The sequence below is a fragment of the Castor canadensis genome, chromosome 7 (genome assembly GCF_047511655.1).
Source record: "Castor canadensis chromosome 7, mCasCan1.hap1v2, whole genome shotgun sequence".
Classification (NCBI taxonomy): domain Eukaryota; kingdom Metazoa; phylum Chordata; class Mammalia; order Rodentia; family Castoridae; genus Castor; species Castor canadensis.
The window spans coordinates 23315238-23340380 of record NC_133392.1 but is presented as its reverse complement, the minus strand read 5'-3'; the positions used below and the strand labels follow the sequence as shown (position 1 = coordinate 23340380).

Genomic DNA, 25143 nt, shown 5'->3' with positions numbered 1-25143 from the left:
TTCAATATTTTAAAACAAAACTCACCCATAATATAAGCACAAGGTCCCTTATTGCCTTAATCTAATCATATGTCTTCATCACATCTAAATATATAAATACAATTCCTTTAAATCACTTGGAATTATTAATTTTGTATGTCGCTTGAGTGGGCCATGGGTTGTCCAAATATTTGGTCAAATGTTATGTAGGCCATTTCTATGAGGATGTTTTTATTTGCATTTACTTATTTTTTTTGCTACAAGCAATTGTCTTTTATTCAATATGAATATATTATATGTAATTATAAATAATTTTGTACATTTGTATAAAGTTAATTACATATTTGCACTATTTTACATTTTAATGTTTATAAATTTATATGTATATAATTTTAGAATTTTTAAGTACATTCAGGAATTCTATACTTGTTTTCTTTTTGACAGTACTGGGGTTTGAACTCAGGGTTTTGCACTTGTTAGGCAGGTGCTCTAACTGCTTGAGTGAGGCTTTCTGCCCTTTTAGCTCTGCTTCTCTTGGAAATATCTCACTTTTTGCTAATGAGGACCTGCAATCATCCTATTTAAGCTTCCCTCTGTCAATGGGATGACTGGTGCATGCCACTATTCCCAGTTTCTTCCACTGAGATGTATCTTGCAAACTCTTTTGCCCCAGCTGGCCTAGAACTGCAGGTCTCCTGATATTAGCTACCTGCATAGCTTGAGGTGATAGGTGTATGCCACCCTCTCCAGCTATTGGTAAGGGGGGGTGTCTCACTAACTTTTGCCCATGGTTGACTATGAACCCCAATCATATGAGGATTTTTTTAGATGTGATTAACATTTTAATTGATAGACAAGATGGACCTCCCTAATGTGGTGAGCCTAATTCAATCAGTTGAAGACTTAAATAGAGCAAAGAGTTTGACAGTTTGTCCCTCAAATAAGAGAGAATTCTTTATGCTTGATGATACTCAAATGGGGACTTTGGTTTTTCTCCTTGCTTCATAGCTGAACTGAAAGTTTGACTTGTCTTGAGTCTCAAGCTTCCTGGTGTCTAGAACTATACCATTTTGTCTCATAGTTTTGGGGGCTTTAGACTTGGGCCATCAACTTCATTGGGTCTCAGCCTGGTGTCTTACCCTTCAGATCTTGGTGTTTGCCTGTCTTATAATCAAATGAGTGAATTCCTCATATTAAATATTTCTCTCTCTCTCTCTCTCTCTCTCTCTCTCTCTCTATATATATATATATATATATATATATATATAAAATTGGTTCTGTTTCTCTGGAGAGCACTAATATATCACCTGAATTTGTACATGTTCAATTTCCCTTAATGGCTCAAAAATACCTTCTTACAATTTCTTTAAAGCAGAAACCAAATGGGTTCCAGAAACTATTTATTTTCAAACCTGTAAACATAAATCATGTTTATGGCAATGTAATGGAATGTTTCCCTTCTATAGCATTACTTAAATAATATTGGATAGCCTCTGGGGCACAGCATATTTAATACCAAATTTTAGAGGCTGATCACAGATTTATAAAGATCAGAACACACACATTTTTGGTGATACTGGGGTTTGAACTCAGGGATTTGTGCTTGTAAAAGAATACACACTTCCAATGTGTCAAGACTGGGCATAGACAGAGAGCTTACCATATTCTTATTAACACTTACATACTACTGAAAAGCCAAAAAAAGAAGAAATTTATATATTAATGTTATTATCCTCTTAATCCAAGGAACCTTTCTCATTTCTTTATTTGCAACAGGGTCCTTCTTCCAGATACAACTTACACTATTGGTGCAAAGCTCATGCAATTATTAAGGTGAAAAATGCAAATGCACTGTTCTATAAGGAAATAAGCCCAGTCTCTGATCAGAAGTAAACTGTCAGTATAACACATGTTCATAGGCATCAAGGTTGGCTTATCAAGGTCAATACCACAGCCACTCACCCAGTACTATTGAGGTAGCTCTGTCCCAAGCTGCAGTCCTTTGACAAAGAGGATGGATTGAACCAAAAAGCTGGCAGGCACTGCCCATTGCTGTGTCTCTCATAGCCATAGTCACTGTTGGGGAAAGAGCCAAGAGAAACCTTTCAGTAGGTGGTAAAATGACTCAGAACTATTCCATGCTAGTCCACCGCCAACTTCTACTATAATCATTCCAAAAAAAAAAAGCATTCCCAGAGTCAATGACTTCTCAAAAATGGAACTGTTGTTTTTTGAAATGTACACATTTTTTGCATTTTTATTACCACATATTAATTGTACAACATGGAGGAGTTTCATTGTGATATTTCCATACATGTATATAATATACTTTGATCACATTCACCCACTCTATTACTCTTTCTTACTCTCCCTCCCTCACCCCTTTCTATCCTTTTTGCATTTTTTGAACTGTTTTTTAATAGACATCAATTATCCAGGAAAATATCCTACAGAACCAATAATAACCATTCAAATGTCTGTGAGCTATAAGAGTAGACTCTGTTCTCATTAGCAGGATACAATTTACTGATTGTAATTAGAAAATAGTCAGTGACGGAAGCTGAAGCCCTAGCGACAATTTCACTACAGAGTTTAGCACAGCCACATGTGGCCCAGTCCTCATTACTGATGATGTCTTTGGGATGCTCTTCCAAGACATCTGGATCCACCAAGCAGAGCCAAGCCAGGTCTCTGTGTGCTCAAGCCATGTGCTTCCAATGAAGTTCCAGCTAAAAAGAAAATGTCCTTCAGGAGTATCTTATGCATTCCCCTAAGGAAAAGTTTTGTCCTAGTTATGAGTGCTGCCACTTGGGACTGCTTTACAGCCTCTGTCTGCTTTGGGAATAGTCAGAGACTTTTGTCTCAGACTCTTCTCATTTGCTTCTAGAGGCAAGTAGCCTGACATTCTTGGCTTCTGGGAGATGAAACTGGGCAGAGAGTGCAACAAATTGTGCTTCCACATGCATAGACAACTCACAGGCAGCAATCAGCAAGCATTAGTATGAATTGGCCCATCTGTGTAAAGGAGGTGAGATGCTGGCACATGATGAGTGGGGTGGGAGAAATAGGCTCAGCTCAGGGGCCTGCCACCAGGCAGCTGGTACTTAGAATTCTGCACACACCAGCTGAATTTGGTGCTGGTTCAACACAGCATGGGTAGGAAGACTTCAGAACTGATGCCTTTAGAATACCCAGTGTTCATATCAGGGAATTACTTTATACAAATGCTGGAGAATGATGGGCAAGGTCATTGCAGAGGAGAGCGGGGAAGGAATGTCCAGGGATCCAGGTTAGGGAAAATTCAATGACAACATCTGTCATTACACTCCATTCAGGTAAAATCACTAAAAAAAACCTACAGCTACTGGTAGAAACCCAACAAGGTCATGGTGAGCCTTCCAAAATATTTTCAGAAATCATGCAGTCACAAAAATCTCATTTGACCAGAAAAAACCTTACAATAGCCTTGTTTATGATTAATTTTGCACTTCTTGGAATGCAGTTCAGCTGGTAGGATGAGTAGCAGTTTCCAAACACAAATGGATGCAAGGATTGGGCCAAGACAGGGATGTAGAGGATGGGGAAGGATAGAAGCCCAGTTTCTTTCCTTAATCTATGCCTCTTTGCTCTGGACTAGGTTACAATTGAAAAAGAATGAAAAACAACAACAACATTGGCTTATTTTGGAACCTTATGGAAAACATCCCCCAAAGAAACAAATGTTTCCAAGAGAAATCAAGATATTCAGATATCTCGCCTCATTATTGCTCCTAGTTTTTCTCTGGATAATAAATTTGCCCTCTGCAAAAGAATGACTGCTTCATAGGCCAAAACTAAGCCAATAATATAGAATGCTGACTTCCTTTGCAAACCCTACGTGAATAGAGAAGATGATGCAGAAGCAGCTAGGATTCAGAAGGTAGGATTGCAATGAATGACTTAAAACCTCATGGTAGTTGTTTCTGTGAATGTATTTCAGAGTGTCAATCCTGAAGGGTAAGACAGGGATAAAATATTTGCATCATTGCAGTAGAGTAATGTTGCACTTACAAAAATAAGAGTCATAGTTGGAGTGGCCCCTGCAGAACTCCTTCTGAGCTCCAGTGTAAGTGAAGTTCTGTTGCCGTCAGGCTGAGCCCAAAGAGCTATAGCACTGGCTCCTGGCTTGCCTTGTCCACCAAGAGGGGAAGAGTCATTGTCTGATTACTAGCACCCAATTTTGCCAGGTCTTTCCCAGCATTATTTGTTCAGAGAACACCTCCAGCAGTCTATCGTTAGAGAAGGTTGACTGTTTTCTAAAATATGGATGGGTGCATACACAGTGTAGCTCATTCACTGATATTTTGATGGTCAGATATATGACCTGTAATTGCTATGCTGTTAAAAACAAATTCTTAAAGAATGACTAGTTCTTAAGCAGATCGTCTTAATTGTTCAGTATTTAAACACATATTTAGTAACTGCTTTTTCTAAATTAAGAGGAAAAAGAAAAATATGAAAGAAGAGAAAAAATGTAACAGAAAATGTGATGGGAATTAATAAGGGGGTAATTAGTATTTATCATCAATAATTTGTAAACCTCACATGGGTCAGGCAAGGACATTGTTGGACCCACAAGTTAGCTTCCTGCTTAGCAAATGTTTCAGGAACATTTAGTTTAAACCTCCCAGTATCTCAGTACTTGTCCAGTTTAAACTAGCTCCTTTATCACTAGGTTCACAGAGTCAAATATTTGTGTGGTTACTGAACGTACCCTTGCTTTGACTTCACAAATGTCTTCCATAGCTCTCATACACTGTGGTCAGCTGTCCACTGATTGAAACCTTTCAGGAACAGAGAATTTAATGTCTTATAAGGACATCATTCGTTCTAGATTCTAGACTCTAGATTCTAGAAACTTTAGATATAGAGCACAAATATGTTTGTTCTCCAAAAAGTCCACTTATTGTTTTCAGTATTGCTATTTTAAGTAGCACAGAAAGAATAAGTTTGGTATCTTTTTGTTTTGAGGATTTATCAACTACAGGAAGATAATTACCAGCAATCTTCTGAGCGCTCTTTAAATGCAAAGAAACTCCTAGTTTTGCCATTCGCACATGCGTGTAGCATGAGGCCACACAGCACTATACATGTCGCTACTTTTTCAAATCTAAGCTTTTGTCAAGGGCCATGTGGATGTGATACATTGAACAGCTCTTGGGATAACTGTGTGAGCTCACCAGTCAAAGTCAGCCTCAGTACAGACACAGGGCTCAGACTCCATAGCTCCTGCATATTTTCCTTGCATACACTTCCGCTCAGATTTTCGCTTCTTATATATCCTTTTGGCTCCCATGATGCATGCTTCACCCTATAAAGACATTGACACAGTTGAGCACATAGCTTGGACTTCCTCTGCTGCACATCAGGGCAGCTTAGAGAGATATCCACAATCTTTAGTGGAGTACAGACTTTGTTATCCCACTTGGTGACGTGGCTACAAAGGCAACCCTTAGAAGCATAAGGCATTTATCTAATAACATCTTTAATTCCTACTTAGCAAACTTTTATTTGGCAAAGTGTTATGTTCAGAGCCACAAAGGATGCACAGATAAGGAAGATACCTATGACTAGTATATTGCCAGCAAACCTGCACTAATCAAGTTCAATTCTCCCATAACAAAAGATTTATTCAGTTGGTCATTTATGAGCATATGAAAGAAGAATGTTGCTAAGAAATAAAAGGATCCATTTTGTCCCAATTTATTACAGCTCTGCCCACACAACTTTATAACTGGTTTTATGTTCATCTACCAGACAAGTGAGAGAGCTAAATTCAGTGTTTTTCCATGAGATAAATAAAAGCTTTGAATGCTTATGCATCCCAAAGGGGAAAATAGCAGCAATGTAAATGAGTGATAATTTTATTGTTGAACCTCTGAATAGAGTGGGAGTTTCAAGGTAATGCAGCGCTCTATCAAACATAGCTCCTTTTGTGTTTCTGAAAGACCAGAGCAGAATTTTTTTTTTTTTTTGTCTAACACACACTGTCTTTAACTGGTTCCATTACACAGAAACTCATTTTAACTGGTTCCATTACACAGCTACATATAGATATATTACTTAGTCTGCGTTTGGAGTATATTATGTTTTACTGCCTGAATATGGTGATGGCTTTGCAGCAAGAAATTCCATCATATCCTCTGAGAAGCTGCAGAATGACTTCTGTCTTGGGAAATCAAAAATAGATGTTCTCATGCAAGCATTTTGATATGAGCTGAAAAACCAAGAGGCTAGGATGTTGGAAGGTTTCCCATTAGCAATTCTGCAATCTGGTACCATGAGTACTTTGGAGGAGGCAAGAAGTACTATTTCCTCCTGGGGAACTTAAAATGGGGAGGAAGAATTCTTCTGGCATGACTCACCCAGCATTACTTTGTTATCTTATGCCTCACCTCTGTTTGCATTCCCAGATGAAACTGAAGCTCTTTTCCTCGCTCTGCCCCCACCACACATCCATATGTGTTCAGATAAATTATGCTTGGATCTCAGTGCTGACTTGGTATTTCATTTTGAGGTGCAAGATTGAGCAAAGCATATTTGAATTTTATCTCATTATATCTTAGCATAATAAAACAGAAATAACTTTATAACAAGATATAAATGTTGATTTTGTTCACTGCTATGGAGCATAAAATGTGTAAGAATGACATGGACATTCTGGCCTTCAGGTCTTAAGCCTTATGGAGTAGCTTTCGTTCAAACTTTCCCTGCCTACTTCCCAGGGTTAATCTCAGTCTTTTTGATCCTACCTGACTGTGTAACTGCCAAGGCCTGTAGTCCTCCTCAGCACACCGTCTATCGAAAATGGACTTGTAGTCCACTTTGACCAGCTGCCATTCAGAGCGGTGGCTAAAGTGTCCAAACACTCTGCAATGATTCATGATGATAAAAATACACATATAATCACAGTAACAGTTACAACAGTATTAACAGCTTACATCTGTTGAGTATTTACTGTGAGAATGGTATAATGCTAAGTACATTACATGGATCATACCATTTAATCTTTAAAATACATTTGTGAGGGAATACTAACACTGGTTCCACTTTGCAGATGGATAAACAGTGGCTCAAAGTGGTTTTACAACATGGAAACACCGAAGTTAGATCACTAATAACTGACATAGCTTAACTTCAAGGTATTAGACTCAATAACCCATTTATGTATATTTTGCCACAGAACAGCTGAAAAAAAAATGACTAAGGCAACAAAAATACTTAATTTTAGGTGGTCCAAGGTATAATTCTAGGTTCTTTTGCTAATATACCTGGTTCCCATTGTTTCCATGGCATTTTATCTTCCCACCAGTGCCTTTGGAAGTAGGCAACAGAGCCAAGTAGTAATAACTGTTCCTACATTGTACTACTCTTCCAGAGAGACTGGGTATTTAATGTAGTTTTTGAATCACTAATCATAGGTATGAGTAAAAGACACAAAGTGGCCTTTTAAATAACCTATTTTTAATCTGTGTTTCACGAATATAAAAATCTAATTTTATTAGATTTAATTTATCCATATTTCCCATGTCCAATAATAAAAATGTATCCATATTTCCCATGTCCAATAATAAAAATGTAGCTGTTAGGCCTATTACATTGTTCTTTTTATTTTCTACCATTGAAAAAAGAGGGGAGGAGGTTAGAAAATTTGCCAATTATTTACTTCAACCTTGAAATTTTTATTGATGACAGGATCAACTGCTTTCAAACTTTCTCTTTCTATTTTCCATGGCAAATTTTCTAGAAGGAAATAACACAGTTTTATGCTTCAAACTGAAAGCCCATGTTTTGAAAGTCATAGGCAACCAGGTCATTAATCAAGTCTTTCTTAAATTAATGATCATGACTTTTCATACAAGAATGAATGTAAATGCAATTTCAGAAGAACAGATTGTTCTCAAGGTTTTCCTAATATACTTCACAATTGGGTTAGGTAAAGAGCCAAGGGAAAAATCAAGTCCTTTGTGGGCTTTGTCAAATGCTGTGTTCTAATTGAAAGACAGATCATTCTTGTGTAACTGAGATTTTCTGCATATTCAGTTTGCTTATTACTAAAGTTTTAAGTCAATAGCTTTATTTCTATTGAGATGATTCCTTCAAATTTCCCTAAATTTATTGAATATAGAAAGAGAAGAGCTTAATCCTTCTGCTACTACCCTTCGGTGAGTCTCCTAAAAACTACCAAAGACCCAAAAAAGTGGTTGCTCGTATGTTTCTTCTCCTTTCTCTTGGTGGGGAACTGCTGAGTAGGGGGTAAGGATTTTGCTAATCATCTCAAACCTAACAGCAGCACATCAAATAGGCTTAGCTGCAAAACATCATTCTGGATTTGCTCTCTCTATGAAGAATGAAAGGGCTGAAGGTGTGGCTCAAATGGTACAGTGCCTGCCCAGTAAGTATGAGGCCCTGAGTTCAAACCCCAGTATTATCAAAAAAATACCATTAAGAATGAAACACGTTATAGTATTCCACTTACGTCATGATTAGAGTCTCTTCTCCAGGCTCACCCAGAACCCCATCCACAAAAAGTGGAATAGATGTGAAACTGTATTTGCTCCAAGATCTCCCTTCATCAAAACTCAACCTAATGATATAACAAAATAAGAGTCCTCACATTTCAAAAGAAGAAAAAAAAGAGCTGTTTAGGAAAGAGAGTAGCAATTGAAAGAATACCTTCTAATAATACCTAGGGCATTGTCAAAGAAAGCCTTTCCTGTAAATAAATGTTCTTAATTATATCAAAAGGTAGAAACACAATTAGCCAAGTAATAGGGACCCAGATGTGCTAAGGCATCAATAAGTGAGAGAGCAATATGAGATGTGAATTACAATAAGTATCTAATAGAAAAATTTTAAACTTGGAAATTTTGTTAGTTCTTAGCCTTAATATGAGTATCTCCAAATTCTCACTGCTGTCTAGCAGAAAACCTTATTTTGAAGAGTAACAAACTTGCAAGATTGACTTAGATGGATGCCAACAAACCCATTTCTAAGTGACCAAGTCCTAATCATATTTTTATGTTATTATAAATCCTGATTGACCTCAGTGAATGAATGAATGGGTATGGAAGGGTGGTCTCTTGAGAGTAAAAGAAGTCTGCCGATCTGATGATCACTTTTATTTTCCAAATGTTTTTGTCCTCCCCCAAATCCATATTTTTGAAAATTTAATCACCAGCCACCATGATCTTAGGAGGTAGATTATTTAGGAGGTGATTGGGTCATAAGGATAAACCCCTCATGAATGGGATTAGTGCCGCATAAAAAGAGGAACTGACCTTGCCCCTTTCACTGTAGGAAAACAGCAAGAAGACATTAATTGTAAGTCAGAAAGAGGATCACTGAATCTGTTAGCACCTTGAACTGGACTTGCAGCTTCCAGAACTGTGAGAAATAAATTTTTCTTATTTATGAGTTAGCCAGTTTATGATATTTTTGTTATAGTGACCCAAGTTGACTAAGACTTTCTTTGACTATCTTTCTTAACGGATGCCTTTCCCCAAGCTAAACTTTTGTTTTTCTTCTGAGGATATCAAACTAACAGTAGAGGGAAAAACCAGGTTTCTGAGTTTGAACTAGTTCATATGTGGAGAGAGCCACTTTTTTTTTGAGACAGGGTCTCACTATATAGCTCAGGCTGACCTGGAACTCACTATGTATCTCAGGCTGTCCTTGAACTTGTGATCCTCTTGCCTCGAATTCCAAAGTATTGGGATTACAGGCATGTACCACCCTGCCAAATTTAAGAGCTTCTTTAAAACAAATGTGAAGGAGCTTCTTGTAAACAGTCCTAGAAGTCAGACCTTGCACATCCATAGGTGGAAGACACAGGTGGAGTTGTAGAATATCACCTCATAAAAGGAAACTAAGAAGGTTTTACAGAAGCAAGATAGGAGCAGAATTGTCATGAATTGTTAATCTTTGTGCAGAATGCACACAATAATGTGAATATTTGTTATTTGGATTGGGTGACAATAAGTAGGTAAGCTACTCGAGACTATGACTAATAGTGAACATGGTTCTACCAGTGGTGGTGCTGGGAGAATAAGTTACAGAGAGAGTATTGTCACATTTGGAAATCATAAGGCAATTATTTTCTTAGGGGCAAAAGTTATCATCCCTTCTTTTTCAACTCTACCCTTCCTTTTTCAAAACTGTAGGCAGCAATCTTATTTTAAACAAATGTGTAAATTAGGCTCTAGTAGATCCTGGCATTTGACTACAAGTAAAGCCAGACTCCTAGACTGGTCCTAGAAGAATTAACAGACACATGTCTCCAGGACACAGATGCCCTTACCAAAGATGTCGAATTGGGAGTGACGTGTGTTTCATAGCAACCAGGACTCCACCTTGATCCAGGTACAAAACACTGTGTTCTTCTTCAAAGATCTGAAAGAGGAAAATAAACACACGTGGAAACAAAACTACACCTAAACATACCAGTGTACATAGAAACCAGTTTTCATAAGGACAAAAATCTACCCCATGATAGACATAGGGTTCTGTAAATCTTTGAGAAAAATATGTTATAAAATAATGTTTGCCAGCATGGGCTATATGTATCATTGGTGTTCTATAAAATTATTTTAGGTATACATGAAATAAAATTTAAAAGTGAATAGTACATACTCATGTTTATATTCCCTTATATTTATAGTAATGTCTATGGATTCCCATTTCTGATGTCAGAACTTTAAGTAACTATCATATTATGCATCTCTAGATGGAAGAAATCTTAGGGATAGTTTACATCAATGTCCTCCTTTTTACAGATGAGGATACTGAGAGAGATGTAGTGATTTGCCTCAGGCTATGCAAATAATAGTTGATGGAAGTGGAACTTGATGCACTGCAATGCCAGCTTTCAGATCTGATTATTTACAAATTTCCAAGTATTAACAAAGAAACATATTCTTGTTTAATTCATAGATATTCTACCAAGTCATAAGAGAATTGTCACCTGTGGTTACATGTGTCTTTCTCCAAATGTACAGAAACGAATTTGAAGTCAAAGAGACACTTTGGGTACAGACTAAATCCTTTCTATATAAGATGCATGTGGTTTTCTCAAACTGCTACTATAGACTTGTCTGAAGTTACACTACAGACATAATCTCCACTTGTTTAATTCTTATATCTAGGATTTTCCCCAGGAATGCAGAAGTACAGATGTTTATGCCTTGTTTGGGGGTGCTAGAAGAAAGAAGATGGAATCCTGGCTTTCTATTTTCCAGAGGAATCTTCCTTAGAATAGTCTCTCTTCCTATGTACCTCCATAATCAATTACTATGGTGTTTCTTAAGCAAATTACTTTCCTGCCCTGCTTTTCTCAAAATATGAAAATCCCACTGAGGAGGCACAAAGGGTTTGAAGGTAAGAGATGGCAAATGGACCATCGTGTTAGCTTCTTTTTCTAAAATTTAAAGCAGAATGCTCTCATTGCTAAGTGTGATTACCTGTGCATTAGATTTCAATCTACAGTACCAGTTATTATATGATAATTAAACATCAGTGTGTTATTAAAACATATTTATTGAAGTGTAACAACTATGCATTAGGCTCCTATCTTGTTATGATTGCTAAACCTCATTAAACGCCTGTTTTATAAGCCATGGGTATCTAATTTTCATTCAAAAATGCAGGAAGCATTTAAGCTAAACACATTGGTTTAAAGTGATTTCATTTGTACTTTATCTAACATATGCAACCTGATGGTTATTACTTTGTCTTTTGCACATGTGATTTAAATATCTCAGAACACCACCTGGGTAATGGTTATTTCTATATCACTGCATATCTCTCTGTTCTGACTTCATAGCAAGGAGAATTTATAGAGGCAATGCAGCCTTAGGGACGCAATGTACCCTTTAAGCTCTAGGTTTCCTATATGATAAACTGCTAAGGGTTCTGGTTTTTTCTTTTATAGGAAAAATCCATCAGATTTCATTTGGTTCATTGTCACTTATAAATGTTCTTATGGATAGGCCCTTTAAATGTCAAAAAAAATCCAATTGCGTAAATATTTACTAAATCAAAGACTTGTTTGAAACTTTCACTAAAAAAAAGAAATAGAACCACATTAGTAGCTTTAGAGTTAAATGTAGTACTACTGAATAAGTTCCTAGCTTTGAAACAAGATGGACAATTCTCATATTATTTGACTTCAGCAGCACAACCAGGGTATTTTCTTACCTGCCTCCAAGTGTTCCCTGCATCTGAAGAGACAAACATGCTGATGTCACTGTCTGATAATTCAGAACCTATATTACCTAGAGAAGCACATTAGAATTAGTGGAGGAATTTTCTGCAAAAGCTAACAATGGACCACTTTAGCAGTCTGCATTGTGTGAGGATTTTCATTGCAAACATTCTGTCTGAGCAGGGGTTTTCAGCATACTTGCTTCAGGGTCAATGGTTTAGGTGCCTTTCAAAAAACATTTTTAGCTTGTTCATTAAATTCCAAGCACAGATATCTAGCATCTTAAAAATAAATAGCATTTATAACAGTAAGCAAAGTGGGCAAATTTCTTACCTGAAGCAACTATGATACTTGGAGCTGTGTCTCTGCTGGCAATGATCCCTGATGTGTAGGGGTTCTCAGAGACCTTCAGGTGAAGATGCAATGAGCAATAGGGCTAAGAAGAGCAGAAATGAGTGTCATAAATGCACATAATCTAAATGGTCATTTAATGCTCAGATTCAGAGCATTCATCCCTCCAACCAAACAACCAACAAATCATCCCATCTATCCTTCCATCCTTGCATTCTTCTATCCATGAGTTGCACACATCCATCTACCCATCCACCATCCTTCATCCCACAAATCTAGTGTCTACTAAATGTAAGACAGCTTTAAAGTTGGTGAAAAAAGAAATCTTAATTTTAGATCTAATCTACTGACTTAAATATCATTTTATGATTTGATAATGATTTTATTACCTTACCTGTAAAACACTAGATGAAGTTTATGAAAGAATTATACATTACAAAATTTACAATTAAAATAGATAACACAAGATTTTATTGATTACTGTAAAAAGAGAGTATTTTAACAACTATAAAAGACAAAATATTATGAGATCCTAGAAGGTGAAGAGATATGGTCTACCTCTGGATTAGTGAAGGCTCCCAGGAGAAAATGGTGTCTGAGGCAAACATAGATAGGCTATGAATGCAGAGGAGATGGTCAAGAGGTGCAAATACAAGAGCTGAGTAGGCAGGTAAGATTAATGATGATAAATAGGATATGAGCCAGGAAAGAAGGCTGACTCAAGCTGGAAGGGCTGTGAAGAAGTCAGTTGGTATCTCTTAGTCATCCTCTATTTCAGGTCTTAGTCTCAGTATAAAAAAAGTTGTACAACATGTGAAACTGTCCAAATATCCATCAAGCAGTGGACATAGAGTCTCGATCAGGATATTATCAGAACCAGTTTGTTCATATTGGTGCACATTAATTGTATAAAGTAATAGGTTTCATTTGAGATTTTTATGTATGCATATTAACAATATTCATCCTTTTGCCCTGTCTTAGCCCCTCTCAGTTTTATTCAGTATAAAACTTATACTTGTAGACAAAATGCATTAGCAATAAAATTTTAAATGAAAGTTTAGGGAAATAGTTTATCTGTGCTTCAAAACCTTGACCAAATTTTCTAATTAAGATATCAATAGTTTTTTGAGAGAAAAAAAGAATAAATCTTATATGAATTTTGCTTTAAATAGTCCTCGTACTGAGCTGTCAAAAAAAACAAGTTTGTGTTTGAACCCACATTTCTTTTTCATCTCTCAGGAAGATTACATTCTAATCTTATCGACTTGAGTTTTTTGAATCACCAGTGTATCTCTGTTATTACTTTTATTCTGCTCTGTAAGTCTCAGCCAGCAGATATTCAGAGAACTATGGAGATACAGTGATTAAATTTATATAGGATGGAGTAAATGACAAACTAAAATTGAAACTCAGGAATAAAAACAGCCAAACACAGACAAAATAAACCAGGCGATTACAATAGGATCTTTTCTTCACTGCCAACACAAAAAGCAGAACTCTCAAGGACCAGTAAATTATTGGTTTTGTATGAAAATTTCATGTAAAGCTTTCCAAAAAAGTTTTCACTTTATAGTGTTCTGTAAGACTAAGGAAGACAGCTCGGGAAAGTAGAAACACTAGAGCTAAACACTTGGCCTCCTTTGGTGGGAGAGAGAGTAGAACAGGTATTGTTCAATGTTTCAGAGGCTCCAGGACACTCAGAAAATGTTAAGAGAGAATGAAGTGGGGATGTCAAACAATGGTTTCTCCATGAAAACAAAACTTTTTCCATGAAAGTTTTCCTGCATCATTTTGACATCTCCCCTTCTAAGATCTACCACAGTTTATTTTACCATACACATCTTGTACTATCTATATCAAGGGTGGCACAGTTTTATCCCCTTACGAGGTACACTCTACAAATGAAGAGAACACATCAAGTACTGTCTTGCATTTTCTTTAGAATCTTGCATAGAACTAAAAAAAATAATAAAAACTTACAATATCAAGTGATGCTTTTTGATTAGGGGCTGGAAAGCATTACTATTTTACTCAGAACAATGCTGGCAGTATAGGGACTTGATTACAAATTGCATTAAACAAACTAATGTAGTGACCATCTCCATGGCCGTCCAGAAGTGCCCTACAGCTTGGAGATTATTCCTAGACATAAAGGCTTAACGAAACCATTAGTATCACCTCACAGAACAGGACACTACTGGACACTAGAGACCAAGTCTGCAATCTTGAGCCAGCTGATTGCCACAGCTGCAAGACTGTGAAGCTCAGCTGCCACCTAAGCCAAGCATTATTTGGTATGAGAAACTTGCCATAGCAAAGGAAAGAGGGTATTTCCAATTGGTTATCTCAGCGCTGCTCTGTTGCTATGGTTTTTGGAGGGTCATGACATAGGAATTTGAGAAGAAAAGGCACCAGTTCATGCAGTAGCAGCAACATTAGAAATGATCTTTTCAGTGCACTTTTTCTCCACTCTTATATTTGTAGTACTGGATTGCCCCCAGCTGGTACACGGAGAATATTCTGTGGGGTGTTTTTTCCTTTCTTTCATTTTTTTCAGTTTACATAGGTGACATGAATGTTTGATTAGATGACTGATCTTTGCTTTTTTTTAAAATTAAACTTTTGTACTTGACCAGTTTTAGACATGCATTAATGTTACATCACCAAAGATTGATAAAAAGGTTTATTATAGTAATGAACACTGAGCTGCTCCAAGTTCCTGGGGGACACAGGACAAGCCACCTGGATTTTTGTGCACATTATGCTCAAGTAGAGACACTTTGTAGACCTTCTCTTCCATTCTTCCTGCCTTTCTGCTTTCTTTTCTCTCACTAGCAAACAGGTGCTGAGCATCAATGACATGCTCATACTCACAGCTATTGCTTTTACCTTTTCAGGGTTGTCAGCAACACAATAAAGCCAAAGTGCAGTGTGTTTCAGGGGCAGTTCTTTATATCCTTAAGAAAACATAGCAATGAACACTGATTCCACCAATGATGTACAGTCTAACTTACAGAGGATGGAGGGACCAGTATGCATATTTTGAGAAGTTTTCCTTTGTGTATTTATGTAGTCATAGGAAATAGCATAACATCAACTGTCCATTTGTAGGAGCAATTAGATTCTTACTCTTTAATCTTTAGAGGACCAGAACATAGTTTGAAAATCTGGTACAAATTAAAGATAATAATAAAGTGCACAAGACAAGTGCACAATTTCATTCTATCTAGGGAGTTCAAAAGTGCTGGAGTCCATCAGTATACCTCTAGGTCCTAATTACCTTTCTTTTGACATGTTCATTTTTATCTTTTATTTTAACCAGCAAAATCTATTGACCATTGCAAGTATTCCATAAATGTTGGCTGCATTTAATTGATTCATTAATTTTTTCAACTCAGATACTTACCATGTATTCTTCCTGCCTAACTGAAACATTGGATTGACCAACATCTCTCCATTCCTCCAACTCCCAGCCACTCTGCTTTCCCCTCCTATGAGTCTAGTTGTTTTATTTTTCAAAAAAAAAAGTGAGAACATGGGATTCTTGTCTTTCTGCTGTATTTCAGTTAGCATAATGCTGTCCAGGTGACCTATTGGTTACCTACTATGTTTCAAGCTCTGTGGATAATCTTGGGGAATCATTAAATAGTAGAAGACATTTCTCACCATGAAATAAATAAATTTGACAAACTGTTAGAGAGATTATTTGAGAGCCAACCAGTTTCAGATTCCATTCTTTCTCCCAAATGTCTGTTAACTAGTCTTTTTTTTTCTTTTATTCATATGTGCAATACAATGTTTGGGTCATTTCTCCCTCCTTCCCTCCGCCCCTTCCCTTAACTACAGTCTTTAAAGCTTATCTCCATAGTATCTTTACCCTTTAACTACTAATCTCAAAATTGAACTGAAAAGACAGATCAGAACTTTCAAAAATAACAAGGTAGAAGGCATGTCCTTAAATAAGATCCCTTTACCCCCACTCCCTCTACACACATACTTTTCACAGTTTTGATTCTGAGTTGAAGCTAGGAATCAAATAGGCCTTCAGTAAAGAGTCAGTGGAAATTCAAACATAATACTCATGTCTAATCCTAGCTACTCCACAGACAGAGATCAGGAGGATGGCAGTTTGAGGCCAGCCTGGGAAAAAAGTGCATGAGACCCCATGTCAACCAATAAAAAGCTGGACATACTGGTGCATGCCTGTCATTGCAGCTATGCAGGAAGCATAAATAGGAGAATTGTAGTCTAGGCTGGTCCCAACATAAATGTGAGACCCTATTAAAAAAATAATAAAGGAAAAAGGGCTGAGGGCATAGCTCAAGTAGTAGAGCAAGTACAAGCAGCAAGCATAAGGCCCTGAGTAGTTCAAACCCTAGTACCACCAAAGACAGAGAGAAGAGAGGGAGAGAGAGAGACAGAGAGACAGAGAGACAGAGAGACACAGAGAGAAGAGATGGCAAAGAAGAGGGAGGCCATCAGACCAATTGCTGGAGAATTGGGTATTTGGCCCCACTCCAATCCAATACAATGTGTAGAATCACAGCTAGAGCAGGGGATGTGGAGTCATGAATCTCCTGGGTGCAGCTGTCTGCTCAGCTCAGGTAAGAAAAAAAAAATTCTGCTACATGAATCCATAAAGAAGTCAGGACCTCTCTCCATGAACACGGTGCTTTCCCCAGGGCTCAAGGATTTGTCACAGGCTCAGCTCAGCTCACATGTTGCCTCTTGGGAACCAATCCGGAGGCTTTGGAGGCAGTTGGACCATGACCTGTAATACCCTATCTAACTGCACAATGCCGTCTTCAGAGGAAAGAAATCCCAGCTGAGCCCTCCGGGCAATCAGTCTGAAAGTCCTAAAAATATAGCCCCAAATTACCCTGAATGTCTTATTTCTATAGAATACATTTTACCAGGGACATTCCATTTGGTGCTGTAATTCTGAACTTGTTCCACATTTGTAACAGCCCTGCTGGAAAATCTCTTTTCTAATCACTAGGCTGTGCTTTTGGTGACACTGTCACTTTCCAAGTACTCACAATCTAAAATCACTTTTTATCTCTTCTCTGCCACCAGCTCCCAAGCCTAAAGAAGGTTTTTAACAGTCTGGATCTACTGTAGCTCAAAGATTTTCTTTCCTATTTTGAGCTTTGGGCAGATTTTTATAAAGTGATTTTGGTCTTTCTTCTTTACTCCCTTTGTCATTTTCCCCTCCTCACCCTGCTGCCTGTTTTTTAACGGTCATATTGAAACTGTGTTAAGCAACATGGTTAATGAGGGGGGAAGGACCACAGACTCCTGGGTACCATACATCTACCATCCACATCTGAATAACTCATCTTTCCTTAAGTTTAATGAGCCTCTTGATTGTGTTAACTATGGGGTCAACTTGAGTCCATGAGCTTCAGAAGGTGTGTGTTACAACAAATCCTCAGTGTAACTCTCAGAAGCAATACATGGCTTCCACTAAAGTCCAAATGTAAAGTTCAAGCATCTTTCAATGGAGTGCCTATTTCAAACACAGGGAACACTCACGTGCTACACACATGTTGAAGGTCAGCTAGCTCCACAGGAATGGCCACAAAGACAGTCACAGTTCCTCTGTGACTCACATGGAACACATTTAAGATAAAGATGGCAAGAACATCAACAAATGCAGTCACTGATTTCAGAGACCTATGAGGGTCATAAAGAAAAAGATTTGTTGGGACCAAATTTAACTTTCTCAAGAAAGCTATCTCAGAAAAAAGGACCAAGAAAAAGCCTTACTAGGAGAAGGCCATTTTAAGAAAACAAATAGGATTTTTCTTTTATTTAGAGGTACTGGGGTTTGAACTCAGGATTTTGTGCTTCTAAGCAAGGGCTCTGCCATTTGAGCCACACCTCCAGCCTTTTTTGCTTTAAGATTATTTTGTATATAGGATCTCTTGTTTTTACCCTGGGATACCTGAACTGTGATCCTCCTACCTATACCTCCATGTAGCTGGGACAATAGGATGCATAAGCATGCCTGGCTTATTTGTGGACATAGAGTCTCACTAATTGCCTGAATTGGCCTCACAGTACAGTCCTCCAGATCTCTGCCTCCCAAGGAGCTGGGATTATAGATGTGAGCCACTGCACCTGGGAAGAAATAATAGGAAATTCAAATACCCTAATATATAAACGAACATAGCAAGTTTAAGGTGTACAAAGAAACATATCCTACTCCACAATGTCTTGTGTGTAAGGAAAACAGGAGGGAAATACTGCAGACCATGTAGAAGTAGACAAAGGCCAGAAAATATAGGACCTTACCAGTTCATAATAAAGTATTGGACTCATTCTACCTACAGTAGAAAACCATTAGAAGCTAAAGTAAACAAGGGGTATGATCTGTTTTTTTCAAAAGTTCAAGTTGATAGGCTTTCATAAAATTGGAGAGAAGAGATATAATATACAATAAAGGAAAGAAAAGTGGTGTTGTCTAAGTCTGGAAATGTGGTTCTAACTACAAAGGAACACAGACGAACTGTTCAGCATGACAAAAAAGCGCTATCTTGACTGTGGTAGTGGATACATGGTTATACATAGTTCTCAACATTCATTGAAGTATATTCTTAAAATGGATGATATGTATATATGTATATAAGATTTATATACACGTATGTATGATTTACAAAAAGGTCACATTGGCTACCTTGTGAAAACTAATTGCCATATTGAAATGGCGGCACCCATTAGGAGATTATCAGTATGGGTCAGGTGGGTAATAATTGTTAGGACAGTCTCAGTGGAGATAGGGAAGGAATCTGATACTGCATTTTGGAGGCATTACAATATGATTTCATGATTCTGAGTTGGGGGTGGAACAAGGAACACCGTGCTAAGTGTTTTTGTTTAAGAGCCACTTTCAAAAGTCCATTTATGGTGCCAAAGATCCCAGGCAAGCCTGCTTAGGTGACATGGTTAATTCTCTGTCATAGGCATTGATCTCCAAAGTGGAATGGTGGATGCTATTTAGGTACTGGCACGTTCCATGCATCCTTGGTTAAATATCATAATGGTTCAACCTCGAATACCTTAGCAAAAATGTAGCCTTTTGTCCTCAGTGCTACGTAACTGTGCCTCAAATAGTGGAGGTATTCAATAAGTAGCTGTTACATTTATTTAGTCTGACTGATTTTGTGCACTCCTCATCACAACTGGCTGTTTCTTTCCCTGCGAGTTGCCAGTAATAAGGATGGAAGCAGAGTGGGAGGTTGAATTTTACAGTGCTTTTCTGATGCCCGGTGACAACTGAAATATCATCTGCAACTAATAAGGTTAAGCTATATCTGTTGGCATCTTCTCTGGTAGGAATGTGACCCACCTACAGCTGTGTGAAACAAACCTGCAAGGTGACTTTCCAGGCTTCACAGGACAGAAGGAAGCAGAGTAAGGATAACATCAAAGTCAGAGTTGAGTGAAGAGTGTAAATGATGATTGTTGGATAGGTAGGTAGTCAGGCAGGTAGAGATAGATAGATAGACAGACAGACAGACAGATAGATAGATAGATAAAGACTGTATATATACATACATGTATACTAAGACCTTCTTACCACTTCTTAAAGTTAAGTGGTTTTCCCTCTAAGCTTACATACTTGCCATTTTTTTATGAACTTACATACTTCTGAACTATTTTACATAAAATAATAGCATTAATTTAATAATATTCTGGTTCACAATTAATGTCTTCTGCATTTTCTCCATATCTATTATTGTCATGTACAGAGCATCAGAGCTAATAAGAAAAGTAAGATGTGACCCTGAAATCTTTAATTTATTAATATAGACTCACTCAAATAGATAAGAAGACTAAGCATCTCTTAAAGGCAAGATCCATCTTTGATCCTTCTCTTGGATATCATTGTATCATTGAATATATTAAATAATTTCATGCCAATGTACTCACTGACCAAGTAAGATAACTAAAAGGAAGCCATAACTAAAAGCACGCATCAGCAAACTTGTTTAAAGGACCAGAAAATAAATACCTCAGGCTTTGTTGATTATATATTACTACTTGATTATGTCATTGTAGAGTGAAAGCAGCTGAAGACAATACACAAAAGAATAAATATGACCACGTTTCAGTAAAGCATTATGCAGAAAAACAAGGGGTGGGTTATATTTTACCCACAGGCCACAATTTTTGCCAACTCAAGCCGTACACAGCAAGACAAGTGAATAGAACATATTACCAAGAAAACAAATGGAGGTTTAAGTCAGTCATCCTTAACCCTTTGTTGAGTCATAAATTTCTCTCAAAGCGTGATGAAACATTTTCACAGGGAAATACACTATTGTGCATTCAGTTCACCAATTCTATAGCTAAATGTATGAGATCATGAGATCTGTATCAGGTGATTTTCATGAGAAAGAGGATTTAGGGAATATCCTCAGTGAAGATATAAACTATCATATTCTAGCATGTCATTCCTCAAATTGCCATTGGAGGGCTTCATCAGAACATGGACTGAAGAGCTGGAAATATAGCTCCATGGTAATATTTGTTCTTAGCAGAAAAGAAGTCCTACATTCAATTCCTAACATATACACACACACACACACACAGAGCCCAACACACAGAGAGAAAGAAAGGATCCTGAAAGTAATCACGAGTTTTAGCCATGTTCCTTATCTTTCTGGCACATCACAAAAGACAGGCTGTAACTCTTATTCTGCCTTCACACCCTGCCCTACACATTTTGTTCTTTAACTGAGCAGAAGTCCAAGAACTATTTTTTCTTCTCATTGAACACCATTATTTGCTCCATCATGAAGACTTACCAGCAAACAGTGCACGGGGTCCCCCCTCAGATCTGTGTCTGGTGCCTGCAGCAAGCGCCAGTCTCTGCCTTTGTTGTATGTGATGAAAGTCTTCACTTGGTTTTCAATCTTCTTGTTAGCCAAGAACATTCCCTTTATCCCTGCTACCTGGGAAAAATTGACATGGCTGAAAAATACATCAATTTGAGGAGCAGGGACATATTTGTTTACATTAAAAAATGTCAAATTCAGCCAAGAGCACTTTTCTTGGAGGAAAGACAGGGTCAGAATGGAGGAGGGTAGATTCTTAGATATAGTAACTTCCCAGACTGTTGGATAGAAAGCAAAAGGTTGGCGCACCTATTGTACAGGAGTCATAACAGAAGTTTGGTAAAGGCTTATAATTACCCTAAGATAGGTTTGTAGCAGCCTTCAGTTTCCAAGAAGTAATCTCTGGAGCTTATAATTCCATTACTTGGCAAGTAAAAAAATAAATAGGGGCTACTATTATTGTACATTAGACTAGTACCTAGAATCCTAAATACTTTAACTCATTTAATCCTTTAACGTTCCTCTTGGATAAGAATTGCTTATTCTATTTCACATGTGAGGAAATTTGAGGCAAATTTAGATAATGTGATTTGCACTATAGTCATGATATCCAAGGACACACAATAAGTGTCAGATCTGGGATTTTAATGCAGAATTCTGTGGCTTCAAAGTTCATATCAAAATTATTGAGCTATATGCAGCATTAGGAAATGAATGAGGTCAGTTAAAGACTCTTATATAATTACTGTATTCTTTTTTTCCTGTTAAAGGTCTCCCTGTTAAACCACCCAATTCACTAAACATTAGTGAAGACCTTTTAAATAAGCAGTAGTTTCTCTAAGTCATCAAATAATCCCTACCCCATTCTTAAAACAGTGTTATTTTTATCAAAAATAATTTCTTCCTCACTTCTATATGTTAGGAAAGAGGTAGTAATTGGCAAATTGTCTAAACTGTGCAATAATAAGTCATCAAATAGTACATTATATTTCCAGGTGTTCTAGAGTTTGTCAAACACATATTTTACCTTGTGTGAAATGACCATCACCCAAGAAAACTGGAGGACAGTGAAGAAAAGGATGAAAATGTGTGGATAGTGTTTTCCATCTTTTGATGCTCACAATAACTGTGAGATAGAATTTTCATTAGCCACATTTTGAGGACAAGAAAATAGAGACTTAGGTTATGTAGCTATCAGTAACACACACAAGGAGTAAGTGAATAAGCTAGTAAAAGTATTTGAAACCACTTAATTTAGCTCAGGCCCTGTAAATTACTAATATGATAAGGCACAAGATTAAAACAATAGCTGTCATCTTTTTAATACCAAACACTATGCCCAGATCCTCATACATAAACCTTCCAATACTCATTACAAATCTCTATAACAGCCTTTATCCAAATTATATGGATGAGGAAACTGAGGTATAGAAAAAACTTAATTGTCTAAGATCGCAAAGTGTTGGATTAACTCAAATCTCTCTGCCCTCCAAAATTCTTTCAACCAATATAGCTCTGAATTTGTCAATTCAAAGAAGTTGGGTTTCAATCAGTAGAAGACACATGTTTTGCCTTTGCTTTTGACAGAGTCAGACCTCATTAGTTTGTACCTGCTGATTTAGCATCTGGGATAATTTAGAGCTGAGCCAAATTTGTACTCCTTTGGAACAAGTTTGTTAAACAAATAAATGGTTTAAACGAGTTGCTGAGAGGAATGCTTTGAAGTATTTAGGAAAACAAGCCACATTCAGGGCAATCAACAGCAGCCAAAACCATTTCTTGTGCATTGTCGATCCTCAAGAAATGTGGAAGGCATAAACTCCAGGAGCATTCTGCCTCCCAACAATACTGTGTTAATTACAACTAGTATTTTAGTTGTTCACTATACCAGCTAAATAAGCACAACTTACCAGGAACCTCCATATTACTTTTGCGTGAGATCAAGAGGCTGTTATATACTTCAATATGACCAAACTGCCAGTTCTTTAAAAATTAAATTGTATAAGTCAGAATTTTCACAAAGTTATGCTGGTGTTCCTTTTTTACCATACACAGAAATGAGAAACGACTCTGTCTTAGCCATTCAGTACTCTAGGGGGTTACAATAAGTGCAGAAGGAATAAAAATGTTACCTATTCCAGTAGTTTCATTCTCTGTTTTCCTTCCTGCCCTCTCTTTCTTTTGGAAGAGGTGTCAGAGCAGGGTTATGCATGTTTAGGAGCTGGTTCATTTGATTTGCACAAGTGGTGACTTTATTGGCCCCCGACTGCTTGGCATTATCAAATGCCACTTGAACAGAGAGCTGTGCTTTGTAATTCATGTTTGGCAGCCTGGCCTTCAGGTTTATCTTGAGGAATAAAAACTTGGCAAAGTAGAGGAAATGTGTGTCAACAGGGGATAGAGTTGGAAAGGTTCTGCTTATTTTCCTCTTGCAGCCAAGGCACTTTATCCATTTGAGGTGTCTTTTTACTGTTTTGCTCCTTTGGGTTGGTCTGCAAAGATGGTCACCCTTGCCCTTCATTGTTGCTTTCACTGTGAGCTTGCTGCATCCATCTTTCTATGTTTCACTGTAGCCCCTATACATGAGGCACTTTGTCCAATGCTATTTTGTAAAGGCTCATCAGATTCTTGAAATCTTTACAAAATCTCTATTTAAATGATATAATTAGTGCCCCAAATATGGAAATTGTGAGTGTTCATGTATGCATGTGTGTTTTTGTTTGCATGCACACACATGTGTTTTGTGTGTGCGTGTGTGTGTGTGTGTAAGGTGTGGTGGGTTCCCAATGTGGATGAGAGAGTATGTATAGGTTCTCAGAAAGCCTTGCTCTGTGTCTATACTACATGCATATTTGAGGAATGGAGTGGGGCTGAGGGATGGCGCAGGGTGGAGCAAAGTATTAATGCCAATGGAAGTAATGCCTTCACATACACTGGAATTCTAATAAAGCTATTCTCATGAAAATGATTCATCTTGCTCTTGGAAGTTTGTCTTCCATTGGGAAAAGACCTGTTAAATTTTATGCCTGTTGAATTCTGCATAAATATCTCTGAGAATGATGAGTGTGCTGATAAGCTACTTTTGTTTTCTTCTCATATGGCAAAATTTAATACTAGAAGTTGCAAAGGCAATTCATAGTTATTTATTATTACTTACTATCAATGAAGCCAAGATACAATTTTGATTATACTTTAAATATGAAGTACTATAGCTCAAACCTCAAATGTAACAGGAAGCATGTCAACATATTTATGGACCAGATGACAGTCTCAAAATGCTACCTTCCTTCTCATATCTTGCTGTCTGTTCAAAAGGCCACTTCTGAATCCCTTGGACAGCCTACTGATATGTCTCTACTTACTCATCCCTCAAGGTTGAGCTCAATTAGCTTTTACCAGAAACTAGAATCTGTTTTTGTCCTGGTTGATTATCACCAACACTTCTCTTTTCTTCAATTTACCCTCATATTCATTGTACCTACATCTTGGTTTCAAAAACAGTGGAATCTTCTCATTGGTAGCAATCTTCCCATAAATTTCTCTTATACTCTTAACTATCCTTATCATAAGTTAACTCAAATTTTGTCTTCTCTTGTGATCTCTCACATCATGGTTTCCAACCCTAATGCATACAACCCTTGGATTGTCATTACTTCACCATATTGTATCTTCAAAATTAAAAATAGTAAAGTTACTTTGTGCAGGGGCCCCAATTTTGTTTTAAATAAA

General features: G+C 37.3%; 1 protein-coding gene across 5 annotated transcripts in view; it reads right to left on the bottom strand.

Annotated features, from left to right (window-relative positions):
- The window catches only part of Sorcs1 (sortilin related VPS10 domain containing receptor 1), a 484666-nt gene that overhangs the window by 87621 nt on the left and 371902 nt on the right, over positions 1–25143 (bottom strand). For all 5 annotated transcript variants that reach the window (XM_074078345.1, XM_074078344.1, XM_074078347.1 and 2 more), the window contains exons 10-17: positions 21385–21531; positions 12554–12656; positions 12214–12290; positions 10319–10410; positions 8498–8605; positions 6771–6888; positions 5199–5329; positions 1942–2055 (exon numbers count right to left, since the gene is read on the bottom strand). In XM_074078345.1, coding sequence (XP_073934446.1) covers positions 1942–2055; positions 5199–5329; positions 6771–6888; positions 8498–8605; positions 10319–10410; positions 12214–12290; positions 12554–12656; positions 21385–21531 — 890 coding nt within the window. The remainder of the gene's footprint in view (positions 1–1941; positions 2056–5198; positions 5330–6770; positions 6889–8497; positions 8606–10318; positions 10411–12213; positions 12291–12553; positions 12657–21384; positions 21532–25143) is intronic.